At 42.6% G+C, this 13,623-nt stretch overlaps 1 protein-coding gene across 1 annotated transcript; it reads left to right on the top strand.

The window, feature by feature from the left end:
- Positions 1–4,703: 4,703 nt before the first annotated feature.
- On the top strand, positions 4,704–6,797 carry LOC142896472 (ras-related and estrogen-regulated growth inhibitor-like protein). The gene is made up of 4 exons (XM_076038152.1): positions 4,704–4,852; positions 5,229–5,282; positions 5,385–5,461; positions 5,866–6,797. The coding sequence occupies exons 1-4, from the start codon at positions 4,771–4,773 to the stop codon at positions 6,289–6,291; spliced, it is 639 nt and encodes a 212-aa protein (XP_075894267.1). The 5' UTR covers positions 4,704–4,770; the 3' UTR covers positions 6,292–6,797.
- The last annotated feature ends 6,826 nt before the right edge of the window (positions 6,798–13,623 follow it).

The raw sequence follows: 13,623 nt of genomic DNA, 5'->3' as shown, positions 1-13,623 counted from the left end.
AATGATTTTTTTTGCTGCTTGTTTTTATAAAATGGCAATATTTTAGTGCATTTTCCAAACAATAACACGTGGCTCTTTGTCTGTTAAAAATGAATCAAGTCGATGCGCTCTGTGAATAAGATATTAGCGGTCCCATATCCCAAACACCGCTGTGATTTTATTTCATCCTATCATTTTTTCAATAATAGGTTGGATTTTTATTCACTTTTTGTTTAATGCAAACAAAATTTCTTCCCATCACTTTTTTTTAAAAATGATTTGTAAACACTGATTTTCTTATCCGTCCATCTTCTATACCCTCTTCCTCCTGCACTCATGGTTGCAGGGGTCTGTCACAGCCTATCCCAGCTGTCGTGGGGCAAAGGCAATTTTCGCCCTGGACAAGTCGAGTTCTCAATTCACCTCACATGCATGTCTTCTATACGTCTAAATAAAATAAAAGTAAATCTGTTTGCTTATGAAAAATGAATTAGCAATTACAAGCAAGAAGAGTATTAGTTGCATTATACGTGTAGCCCTGAATTAGGGCCAAGTGTGCATCATGAATAGATGCGTCTCGAGCACAGCAATTGTTCCATTCTATAGATGCACTTTATTCCTGATTCTTTCTCAAGTAGTCTCATGGTGTCGACCCTATGCTCCCTGATTTATTTATTTTACATCTTGTCAATTTTCACTGTTCTTCTCAAGCTCATTTTTTGGTGTTTTTTTTTTTTTAAATCCATACTTTGTTTGACCTGTTGTTGTCTTTGTCATGCTTTATATGATTAGTTAAATACATTTCGCTCTTTTCTTCACCGGCATCCAGGCGTCTCTCCACGAATCCTCACACGGCTCTGAGGAACGGAGGCATGTGACGGCCGACTGGGATGCAACTGGAATGTGACTTTTCATGTGAAATGGCGAAGAAACTCAGGGGACCATTGTAGAACACTTACCATATTTATACCATGAAATATTCAGGCAGCACTTTACCCAGTAAGCACACAACCATCCACAGAGTCTGATGCAGCTGTACTAAAAGCAACATGTGAACATATGGTCGCTTGACAAACTCAGATGCCGTTGGACGGCAGCCCCGGAAAAGGCTGGAATTTTTCCTCTTTCATTTTTTTCCAGCACATTTGTGCATCATGAGTATTTAGACAACACTTTTAAGTGCTGTGGTGGGGTTCATACATCCGATGGCACAACTCCACCCAATCAATCTGATCAGGAGACTGCACACTCTCCACATTTCCTGCTTTTTGTGAGCGCGATCTATTTCCTCTCCCCTCGGAAGCGACGCTGGCAGTGATGAAGATGATCGCTACAGTCTTTTCTTATAAAGATTGCTCTTGTCCGGACTCCCCCCCCCCCTCCCCCCCGCATCATCCTGTAATTCTGACGGCGTGAGTCTGAAAGCTTCCTTCCTCTGCTAGTAAATGACACGCTAATGGCCTGCTTTTCTCTCCATCCTCTGGTCCTGGATCCCAGCTGTCTGATGAAAGCAGCGGCGTGTGAGTGGCTGCTGCTGATGGAAGCATTTAGTTTTTATCAGCTGCGGGGAGCTGATTAGGCCCCAAGAAATTACACATTTGCTTTGAACCTCCGGGCCTCATTTTTCCATCCTTTAACATGATGGGTGAATAGAAACAGAGATAGGTGCCTGTCAACTGAGGACACCAAGGTCGTGCTTGTCCTGATCCATAAGAAATAGTTAATAATGAATATCACTTCCACCAAACCCCACTATTAAGTCACTGAGGTGTACGTTGCTAAGGTGACAGGTTGTTTTCAGCTTGTGATCTCTGCTTCCTGGGAGATTTCATGCATGGCTTGAGGGAAACACACTTAATTTGCATTTTCTTTCAAAGCAAACTTCTGAAAGACTTACATTAGAGTGGAGACCCGAGTAGTTTTAGTTTGGTTCAGTTTAGCTTATTGAAACAGAAGAAAATAAACAATATAAAAATAAATATGAAAATGTGTGCTTTAATTTAGTCTTCAAAGTTCATCGCATGTGTTATGCACTAAAACTGGGTTCAAAAGCTTTTAACGAGTCAAAGACAAATCAGTCAATCATGGAATGTCACAGTACACCCAATCCTGCTGATGAGTTTTACTTTCTGTAAAAATGAAACTCATCAGATTCCTGACGCTCTCAACTTTACATATTGAACCGTTAAAAAACACTCGTTCTTGCTGCCCCCAGTCGGTCCTGAAGTGAAATTACATAAACAGTAACGTCACTGATCCCAGACCCCGGACAACACTAAAATCCTCACTGCAACTGCAACAATAAAACATTTTACAAGGTTGTGTTTATTGCGCACAATAGGGGAGGGAGACTGAACATTAGGGTCTGACATGGTTGTATTTTCCCACAGAGGTAAAATATGTTTTTATGGTTGAGACAAATTCAAATTCACAAACCAGCCTGAAACGTCCGACATAAATACTTCACAGGGTGCAAAGCTTCTCTGATAAACCTGGCACATTTTGGTGGGATTTGTACATTAGGGTGTAGGTTTTTCTTTAATCATTATTTTTAATTTCCTGTTTGAGACCTCTGCACAGGTGGAAAGTGTAATGAACAAACACTAGGTGTATATGTAGGTCTCACAGGGGAAATTCATTTGCATGAGAATACACCAGCTTCCTGTTGGACAACACTTATATTGTTTTACCACTATATAAAAGGCTGCAGGTGTTTGTTTTTCCATTACTGTTATTTTCTTATGTGAACACGATGGAATCATTAGTGTGGCGGTGACCTATATTCAAAATTGACATATTTTTTGTTACTAAGTTTATCGACCTCAAATATACCTCCTAATATTTGTCAATTTGTATTTTCCACCAATATCCAAAAAATGCAATGTTTGCTTTATTGTAGCTGTAATAAAATTGCTTCAAACAGAATCTTCACACATGGTAAAGTCTCAAAGTCATCACTTAGACAGACAGCTGGAAGACTGGTAGTGGAATCCTGACAGTCACATAATATGTTAATTGTGTGTGTGTGTGTGTGTGTTTTTAAGTCATGCTGATGTGTAATTTGTTCTGGGGGTCTCCTTCTCAGCTGAATGCCTTGGGACCCAAACCATTTCTCACCAACACTGTGTCCCTGCAGCTTCCTCAGCCAGATGAATTTTCATGAATGTGGCACCTTCGCTGGCCAGGAAACTTAATGTGCCTCTTGATGTCTGGTGAATTTCACACGCGTGCGTCACGATGACCGGAACTGATTGATACCGACAGCTTTGGAAACGTTCCGGCAGGCTCATGCAAAACTCTTGAAAGAGCTTCCAACTTGATCATAAACAGGAGAGCTGTAAATTATTTCGAATACACACATATAATTTGAAGGAACGCAACCTACCGCACGCCACTTATTCATTTACATGCTTTTTTCATCCTATAATTATAATGCCTAACTCTGTTCATGATGCATACAATGTATGGGAACTTGTTTTTTCATTTACCAGGATGGTTTTGTGCAACTGCCAACCAAGATAAAATGTAATAATGATATCAAGGTCATGTCTATATCTGACTTGTGATGAATAAGTAATGGACACGCTAAACATTGCTCGGCAGGCTCTGTTCTCAAGACAAAACGTGATGGTAAAAATGAAAAGGTCACACTCACAGATTCTCAGAAGACAGTCATAGGCCTTGCATGGAAGTTTGTGAGTCTCATCATTTTTCAGCCTCCAGCCTGGAAATAATCAAATTTGGAGATTAAAAAAGGTGTGGGGGTAGGGAGGATGATTTGAGAGAGTGTATGAAAGAACTTTGCCATCTGCTTTCACTGCATAGCGCAAATGTAGGGGCAGCGCTCATTCTTGCGAGAATGAAAAAATGTGTGGAAGAAATTCAGGTGGAGGAATAAAATAATATGATTTATTTGTTTGTTGTCTCCAGCCTCACCAGAAACAAGGTTACTGAGGGAAATCAGATTAAGCAGGAAACTGTGGCAGGAGCACACACACACACACACACACACACACACACACACACACACACACACACACACACACACACACACACACACACACACGCTCTCTCTCTCTCTCTCTCTCTCTCTCTCTCTCTCTCTCTCTCTCTCTCGCTCGCTCTCTGGGATTCTATTCAACCACTGCTCTCTAGTGGATATTTTCAATATTACAACAGCTACTCCAAGCCATTCTCATGGAATTGGCTTTGGACCAATGTATCAGTGACTTGGAAATAAAGACGGTGTGGATGGATTCTGGGTCTAACAAACAACAAACAACAAACAAACAAACAAACAAACAAACTATGATATGTCTTATTCATAAGATTATTTTCAATGTGAATGTATCAACAATTAAAGTTACCTTATCATTTAACTGATGACATTTTTCCATCTTCGACTTTCATATGAGCTGTTTTCCGGTTTTAAGCAATGTGGAGTGAAATATGTAAAGTTGCTGCATTAGTTGATGTTGTAGTCATTGGTTGAAAATGTATGAGCAATTAAAATGACTGCGGGGGGGGGGGGGGGGGGGGGGGGGGAGCTTTTAAAAAGCGCCACGCGAGCGCGAGTTTCACCTGTCCTCCGTGGCGGCGGGAAGCACGTGAGCCGAACGCACGTGAGACTGGAGGGGAGGGAGGCGTTTCGAGGGCGATCCCTCCCTTCTCTCCCCTCCCCTCCCCCCACCCCTCTTCTCCGCCCCCCATATAAACCGGACTGACCAACTTCACCAGAAGCACCACCACCACCACCACCACGACCGTCAGCTGCTGCTTCCTCCTCCACAGATGGAGCACCTCGGCTCGGCCGCTCCTCCGAACATGGACGCCAACATCGTGGTCGCCGGCAGAGGAGGCGTCGGCAAATCAGGTGAGACAAAACATACAAACAAACAAACACGCCGTGATAATGACGCGTGTTCCGTCTCGTCGTCAACCCTCTTGATACCCTAATAGTAAATTGGCCGCCTAGACATATTTTCATTTTATGGCTGTAGAATTGTTAAGGGGGAAAAAAAAAGTGTGAAAAGTGTTTCAGCCCCCTTTTGAGGATAACCTCAACTTTCAGTATCTGATAGTTATTGAACTTCGTTGTGTGTTTGTGACCTGTAAAATAGGTACAAAGTGAAGAATAACAAAATAAAACGGATTTGGTTTTTCAAGTTTATAATGTTATAGGAACTCTGAAATGACATTACTTTAATGTTTCAATTGATCTCCCTGCTTAACAAACTATTGCCCTTCAGCTCTGACCGTCCGCCTCCTGACGCGGAGATTCATCGGGGAATATGGAGACATCCGTAAGCGCCTACCTGCTTCCACTCGCATCTCATGCCAACAAGGCGCCCTCAGCCTCAACTAACTTTGCACACTTTGTTTCTCCCCCCTCCTGTTCTCTGCAGAATCAATCTACAGCCACAGTTTCACGGTGGACGGGAGGGAAGTCACTCTCAATATCTGGGATCTGCCTTATTCTGAGGTAGAGTGACTAATTAAATCACCCTGAGAATCTGATCTGGCCTAAGTGTTATTTAGGCTGATAACTAGCCCTGTGCTTCCTTGATGTCAACTAAATCCCATAATAAAGCCAAAAAGTGAAGGTTATAAGCTTGGGAATATGCAGTGATCATTTTCAGAGGTTAGAGGATTTAAAGTGTCTCGTCATTCTACTTATTTTATTTTTCTCTCTGGTTCTCAAGTTCAAATTCTCTTCATTCTAAGTAAAACTCAAAGTCTCACTAAGCTTATCATGATTATTTATTTTAAACAATTTTTAGAATAAAAGAGCACAACCCCTGTCTCAGAAGTAGCAGCGCTCCGTATTTGTGATGTTCACGCTGCTGCCTGCAAATGCAGATGAAAATCTTGCGTCTGATTTGACAGGATTCGCTCGAGAAGACGTCGCCCGTGGAGAAGAAGCTCCAGTGGGCCGACGGCTACGTTCTGGTCTACAGCATCTGCGACAGGGCCAGTTTCAACACAGTGAGCAGGCTGGTCCACGCCATCCGCTCCACCAAAGACTATCCCAACGGGGACAAATGTCCCATTGTGATCGTGGCCAACAAGAGGGACCTGCAGCACCGGCGGACGGTGCTGAGTGAGGAGGGCTGGCTGCTCGCCCTGCAGACGGACTGCCACTTCTACGAGGTGTCGGTGGCCGAGAACTACCACAGCGTGCTCATGGTGTTCCACGGGCTGGTGGACAGGATGAGGGACGCCAAGCTGGCCATGAAGAGGCCCATGGGTCTGAAGGGCATCGTGAAGAGCATGTCTGCGGTGTTTGCCAGGAGACGGATAGACTCCCTGTAGCATCGCCGGCAAGAAAGAAAGGAAAACCTTCACTTGCTACGTTTGACTGGGTGGTTTCCGCAGTCTGGCCGTTGTCTCGCAGGTCATCCAGAGTTACCGAAGCCGACGAGGGCAGAGAAGAAGAGGCGATGGGAAACCTTCCACACCTCAGGCTCCCCGTGAAAGTACCTGGCAGAAGTTTGCCGTGTTTCAGGATGATGGATCGACCGCAGCACGAGAGACTAAACTCGAGAAGTTAAAATGCGTGTTTTGCAAGGGAATTTGTCTGTTGTTCTACATGTTAAACGTGCCTTTTCACACGTGATTACCAAAGATGCACGCAGATGACGCCAAAAATGATCAGCAACAGTTTTATGGCTTTAAAAGGGTTTTTACGAGTTATTCATCGCTGAATTAAAAAAATCACATTTGTATTTAACTGAATTTCTCAACCAAAGTGCAAACATGTATACTGTATTCATAAGGTCTGTCATGTTAATTAATAAATGATGGGTCCTGTCTTTGAATGTAGTATGCTTCTGAAGTTTGTTTCATTTGATAAAAAAAAGGGGTCAAAACTGTTTCTTCTAAATGATGATGTGACATCAGAGGCCTTGAAACTGTTACCAGGGATTCAGTAGCGGCTCTTCTCTGGCCCATCATTGACGTCAGACGCCTTGAGGATCTTCCTTTCAAAGTGAGAGACGCTGCGCTGCCACTGACAGTCCCTGCTCCCAGCTAATATCAGTTGTGCGCGCCCTAATTGAAATGTGGTGGCTAAAACGGCAGTAATTGACCCCGGAGACACACTGCCGGTGCTCCTGTGGGATGAAGAATGAGTGATTCGGTTTTACAAAGACGCGCTAATAGGCTCAGCACGTCCTGATTTCTTTCTTTTTTTTTTTCTTTTTTTTTTTTTCACAAATCAGTGCAATTACACGATGACAGATGTGAGAGTTGTGCAGAAGTCGCGTGTCTGCAAATGGATCTGACGGAACCTCTCTCTCTCTCGTCTAGAGCAGAACTTCGACTGTCGCTCAACACATCAGTGGAGCCAGGGAATTAGAGACATCTTGAAAGTTGAAACTTGCGGCTGTTATGAACTTTTCACCCCCATGCTCATGGACAAAATGTGCTTTGTAATTATTACTTTTTTTAACTTATAGAAAATGTACTTATAAGAAATAAAAATGAAAGCATGAAATAAAATAGAATATTTACAAAGTAAGAGAGGAAAAAAAATCACACATGTACATCTTATGGACAGTTGGATTATATACAGGTTATCTACATAACATTGAAATTTATTATGACATCACAAAGCATTAGTATGTCTGAAATGAATGTACCAGACTTGGTGCACAGACAGACAAGACCAAAAGAGCAGGTTTACACTGAGTTTACAACAGATGCGAGGGTGAAGGTGAGTCAGACTATGGTTTGAGATGGCCATGTGTTACGCTTCCACCGGAACACTCTGGACCTCTGAGTGAGCTAAAGCGCTGTAGGACCTGAGGGCGACAATACAAAGGCAGGAAATGAGGAAAAATAGTGAGTCACTGGAGAAAACCCTCAGGAACCTGAGTGGTAAGAGAGCCTTCCTTTCCATTTGTCAAGCGCTACTGCTGCAAACAGGTCCTGTCCTCCTTGTTGACATTGATAGCCAGCATAAATGAGGCGAACCTGCGAGAGAGATCAGGCTTGTCAACTGGTGCTGGGCTGATTTACACGTGACATGCGCCACTCACCACCACCATCAAACGCACCCTCTTGGGTGGTTCTGTTTCAACGGCCTGATGCCTGTTTGCCCTGCATCGGTGTTGCACTTGTCTTTTCAGTCCCATCCAGACCCCAGCATCCACCTGCAGGCTGCTGGCTTCCTTACATTTTTTTTCTTGTTGCTCTTCATAATCTCCGCGCTAACCTGCCGTGAGGAGTGATGAGGTCGCATCTCCTGGAGGCCAAACATTTAACAAGCAATTGCTGCTCTAATAAACATTTCAAACGGGAGCTACGTACGACTGTTAAAAGTTAGTGTCAGATGAGATACAGAATACAAGGCGTAGCATCAAGTTGCTGCTGTATTCATCAAACAAGATGTTTTTGCATTTAGTCAATAATTTTAGCATTATAAAACTAATCATAACACTTTTACAGTATTAAAAGCAAATAGTGTGACGAAAAAGTAACAGTATTTTTGTTATGTTACTGCAAATGTTACTAATAACAACAATTATTGAACATCTTGATATTTCATAATTTAATCCATTCACAGGTTATTATAGATTGGTAGGTAGAAAGATCAAAATTATCCAAAATTACATTACGACATGGTATATTATCCTAATCTGCCCATTACTTTTTCATATCATATGCAACTCATTATATTCTAGTCCATAAAGCACCGAGTTGTGACCTTCCTGCAACATGTTATCAGAGGGGCTGCGATGCAGAAACAAGACGTTCTTCCATCAAACAGAATCCAAGAAATTTGGCAGCTCCGGAGAAGAATGTTCCCAGCAGCGTTGACACTGTTGTGACATATCTAAAACCCTCGGCGTGTGACTCTTTTTACTAGTCCATAGGCCAAATATTAACTTGGCCACTCGACCGTGAACAAATGTCTTCAGGATGATTCGTACAAACCGAGAGAGTTATCTCTCTGAGGCGTAACAAGACTCTTCAGAAAATGCAGTCTAGTCTTAAATGAGTTTGAATTTGAAGTCAAAATGAATACTTTGACTCGTTTTTTGCACTTTTTTGGCCATAAAATAGACAGTGGGGTAAAGATTCGATCGGAAATGTCTGGCAAACTTCATTAACTTCTTGGAATAGCCAAGAAAACATTAAAAAAAAATAAAATAAAATAAAATAAAATAAAATCCCGTGAGAGAACTGACATCAACATCTCATAGCCTCAGGTGACGCTCCAGCCCTCCATGTGAAAGCTGCACCTCACCTGCCGTGCTGCACGTTTTCAGGAGAGGTAGCTGATCAGTGCAGTGGGACAACAGGATTTTCTCCTCCCTTATTAAATGCAAGCGTCCCCTAAATTCATTACTGTGCAGACGACCTAACTGGAATGGGAGGCCAATGGGTTCAAATGGCTGGTAAACAAAGGAATAAAACCAAAGAGGAAGACCAAACCTGCAGTAAATTCATTAAAATCAAGCTGCGGGTGTGGCATGAATGGGGGGAACAACTGTTTTGACAACTAGACAGTTCAAATATTGCTCTCTGGTTTGGTGCTTGGCATTTTGGATAACATAAACACCCTCCTCTGCGACATCTAAGTACATTGTGTGTCATTCCCTGCTAGTTTAAGTCCCATTTGGACAAGACATTTACTGCAAGACTGGGATGTTTTATTCATTCGGAAACTTACTTTACATCCACATCATCCTTCCTGTGTGTGTGTGTGGTTTGCCTCTCAGATTAATAAAATACACCCCAATCCATCATCACAACCAGCGGTCTACACCGTAAATAACATCCATCTGACTTGACGAACCTACTGTGGAGAGGAAAAGTGAATCACACTGTTGCTCATGAAATAAGAAGAGAAGAGAAATCACGCAGCTTTACGAGCATGTGAGGCTTTATGATTATGATTTAGCCTCACCTCTTACTTCCCTGCAGCGTCTCTCTGTTGTTGCGATTTGAACAGATTAAATACTGTATCTTTCAGCAAACATATAAAGTGCTGTATTAAGCGTACAACAGATATCATACTGCGGCCAGCTGCAAGCTTATCTTGGCACCAGAAGCTGGATACATAAGAATGTTAGTAGTGTGACAAAGATCAGCAGCTTTTCGTTCACTTTGATGGATTAATCTCTGAGAATTATTGAGCTTTTGGATATATAAAAAAAATGGTATCAAGCTGCAATGTTATTACTTCTTTATTCCATAAAATGTTAAACAATACTTTATATATTTGAAAGTTTTTTTTTCTGTATCTGGACACCTGGTCTCTCACCTGGATTTCTCGCAATGACTCAGTTCCACTGAGTTCACTTCAAGGAGGACTTGCACAGGGGGTCTGGAATGTGTGGACTGTAACACAAACCAAGGAGCCTTTTGGTTAATAACAAATGTGTTAACAGTTGAAAAATGCTGGCTCTCCCTTTGCCTTCATGCCCTCTTTGCCTTTTACTCAGCTCCCCTGCAAAGAGCTGCAGGACCTCCTGCGGAGCTGCACGCATCAGCAGCTTCCTGTGAGCAAGGTCACGGTGAGACAAGCTTTATCTTTTTTTCCCCTTTAACTTTTTCACAGTGAAAACCTTTCATACATTGTAGTTATTGGTGTGTTTTCTAAGTGGCGTGCCTCGCCCCCTCTCTCCCCCCAGGCTTTACAGAGGCTTGTTGATGCCATATTATGTTAACAGAAAATAAATGTATGTGTGCTCACATTGTGAGCAAATTCATATTCATGATTGTGAGGCCTTGAGAAAAAAAGACTTGGTTAGTTATTAACTGCTGGGAGGACGGAAACACACACACACACACACACACACACACACACACACACACAAAATTGATTATTATTCATTAAACAAAACGCTGTTTTAGCATAAATGTATCCTACTGATGAATGTGATGAAAAACACATTTTCACCAATCCACTGAGTTTTATTTAATGGTCGACCTGGTATTTTGTATTTTGCGTTGTACGTGTAAATGTGGCACAAAGAAGGAGGACGACCCCGAGCATCGAGGGATAAATTGCCGTGTGAGCTTTTAATAACCTGATACTCCACTGAGGCAGGCAAAGCTGATAATGCTTTGATCTAATACAGAGTGGATGATTGAGTTGAGAAAACGTTTCCTCTCACATGAGGGGTTCACGTGGAGGCGAAGTGGGACCTATTTTCGCACGTGAGCCGATAAATTAAATCAAGCATGGGGGTGAGTGAGTCATCTCGCCGGGATGGTTGGCGCAGGCTTAAATGGGGGCCACCCTGCAGCCGATACCGCCCGAAGCACTCTGACCAGACACACTTCAACCCAGGCAGTCATGATGACACATAATAACAAGTAAACACGCAGTTAAACTATTTTTTGTTGTTGTTGTAAGAGAACAAGTCAACGTCTGCGTGTTCCCGGGTTGTTCAACTTCCTGTTTTCCTCCCCCTGGTTTCTCCTCACGTTACTGAGATTCATTCCAGTTGGATGAATTTCTAATTTTCTTTTGTAGTTGCCAACACCTCCATCTGGTAAAGAGCCCACACTTGTATCTGTCACGTTCAAATGAACCAATCATGTTTGCTACGTGGTGGCATTGGTCAGACGTCAGTGCTCTGTGGTTAGCTGCGATGCTGCGTGACATTTATCTTGTCAAAGCTGTGGTAGAAGCCAAGTTAAGAGTGACGTGCTCTGCCAGTTTTGTGCTTTTGGCTTACGCTGATGATACTCGACGGATGTGGATCTGTTGAGTTCTACCTAGTTTGAGTGAACAAAAGCAGTATCATGCACCTTGAACACTTGAATGTTGTCAATCGATTTTACCAGGATGATGAAAAAGAAGCTCTTTCTAAGGATATTGAAAATGTAAGCTGAAAAAGATTCCGGCTTTCTTAAGACTGGCCGAGTTCATTGTTATTCTCTCTAGTTTTACATTCCGTAATCGGCAGCCTCATTTTTCATGAGACAATATATATGCATGTGTCTGCATGTCTGCAACATTAACACAATTAAAAAGAAATGCAAACCAATTTACAAAACGTTGAAAGGTGCTCATTTTCATGGTTAATGATGTTTTAAGTGAATTCAGGGATTAAATTTTCTTGTCTCCAGAGTAATTTAATTATCCTCAGCTCTTAGAAACATTATTAACACGCTGGATGCAAAGATTACGCTCCCCCTGTGGCATTCCTGCGGCTTAGCTCGGAGTCTTTTACATAATATTTCGTTTGCATGCAGCATACTTCACACGGCAGGTGCACAACATGTGTTCTCAGTATGGGTACATGTCCAGCAGCTTTGGCCGCCGGCCACTTCTCCTGCAGGGGTGCGTCGTTGTGTAACAGCTTCTTTGATAGTCCTCGCCTAAATAATGTTATGCTGAGAGAAAAAAGGGAAGTTGCAGGGAATGTGTACTGAATGTGAGGAATGCCACTGATTGCCTTTCTCAAAGGGCCGGGCCGAGGCTCACGTGTTGCGAGATGTGCGTCAGTATAGCGGCGGAAGCAAGATGCTCGTCTTTTGGCCAAATGAATGACCGTTGTGTGGCCAACACGAGATACTCATCCAGGATCAAAACCCTTTGAGACAGAGTGCACTCCGAAACATCCTGGATCCTCTCCGTCATATTGTCAGTGTTCAGTCCAATGCAAAACATCTCTGCGGTTTTCAATCAAATCTCATTCGCTTCCTTATCAGCGAAGCTAAACCAATTTTCCAAACGGAGGGGCAGATCCCAACAAAACAACAGAAACAAAAGCTAAAAAAGGGGCGAAAAAAAGGTCCTGGATATTCCGGGAACCGGCAGCCACCTCTGTGTCAGGGAGAATGAGCAACTCATCAGTCATCACAAGGGCCACGACAGCACGCTCTGAAACCTGAGCGGAAATTTCTCAAAGAGATTGTTTCATTTCATGCAGGAGGGCAGCTGAGGTAGGAAAGGTGATTATTTTTTGCTGGAATAAGATGATTATTAATGTCTGGCTGAAGGAAAATGCAGCGCACATTCTGGAAGATGGTATTCATATTGATAAAAACATATATTATAAGAGGTCCAGAAACAGATATCTATCTATTATGAAGCTGTAGCAATTGCTTTGCAACTTAATTATTGAAATCGTTTCTGTGTACGAATACCATTCACAAACATCATCTGAAAATACAGCTTGCCATTGCGCCGGCAAATAAATTCTCGCTAGCGCCAATCTGATTGGAGGGGAGGTTATCACTGGTGACGCAGTGTATTTTGTGACATCTGCTGCTCGAAGCAGTTCCCTGTGGAGAAACAAGCAGGCCGCTGTGGTTTTCACCACTCCTGTGTGCTGCTCGCACATTCAAAACCTGTTTTCCACAATCTTTTCTCGCACAGCAACCTTTATATACAACTTTCTCTCCCCTGCAACGCTTGTTCGTGTGCTCAGATTATCGGATAGTCACCTTGGAGACGTAGTGTTTCACAGAGACCAGAGTCTGGAGTTGGGTGGCAGAAAAAGCCCCTCACTTTGGGAAGTAAGATCATTTCAAGGCAAGGTTGTTATTGAGTTTGGGTAGCTTCTTTTGAAAATGGTCACTGGTCTCACTGGTTAATGTCTGCAACACTTGCTATAAAACTGTAGAATCATACATTCACCAGGCACATTAGGCACACCTGTTTACCTGCTTATTCACAAA

This window comes from Nelusetta ayraudi, unplaced genomic scaffold (genome assembly GCF_046127955.1).
Source record: "Nelusetta ayraudi isolate G7.1 ecotype Tasmania unplaced genomic scaffold, CSIRO-AGI_Nayr_v1 ptg000053l, whole genome shotgun sequence".
NCBI classification, from domain to species: Eukaryota; Metazoa; Chordata; class Actinopteri; order Tetraodontiformes; family Monacanthidae; genus Nelusetta; species Nelusetta ayraudi.
This window is presented reverse-complemented; position numbering and strand designations above follow the sequence as displayed.

Coding starts and splice junctions, on each gene's coding strand:
- LOC142896472 (XM_076038152.1), top strand. CDS start 4,771: ATGGAGCACCTCGGCTCGGCCGCTCCTCCGAACATGGACGCCAACATC. Junction 4,853..5,228: donor AGGAGGCGTCGGCAAATCAG/GTGAGACAAAAC, acceptor ATTGCCCTTCAG/CTCTGACCGTCCGCCTCCTG. Junction 5,283..5,384: donor CGGGGAATATGGAGACATCC/GTAAGCGCCTAC, acceptor TGTTCTCTGCAG/AATCAATCTACAGCCACAGT.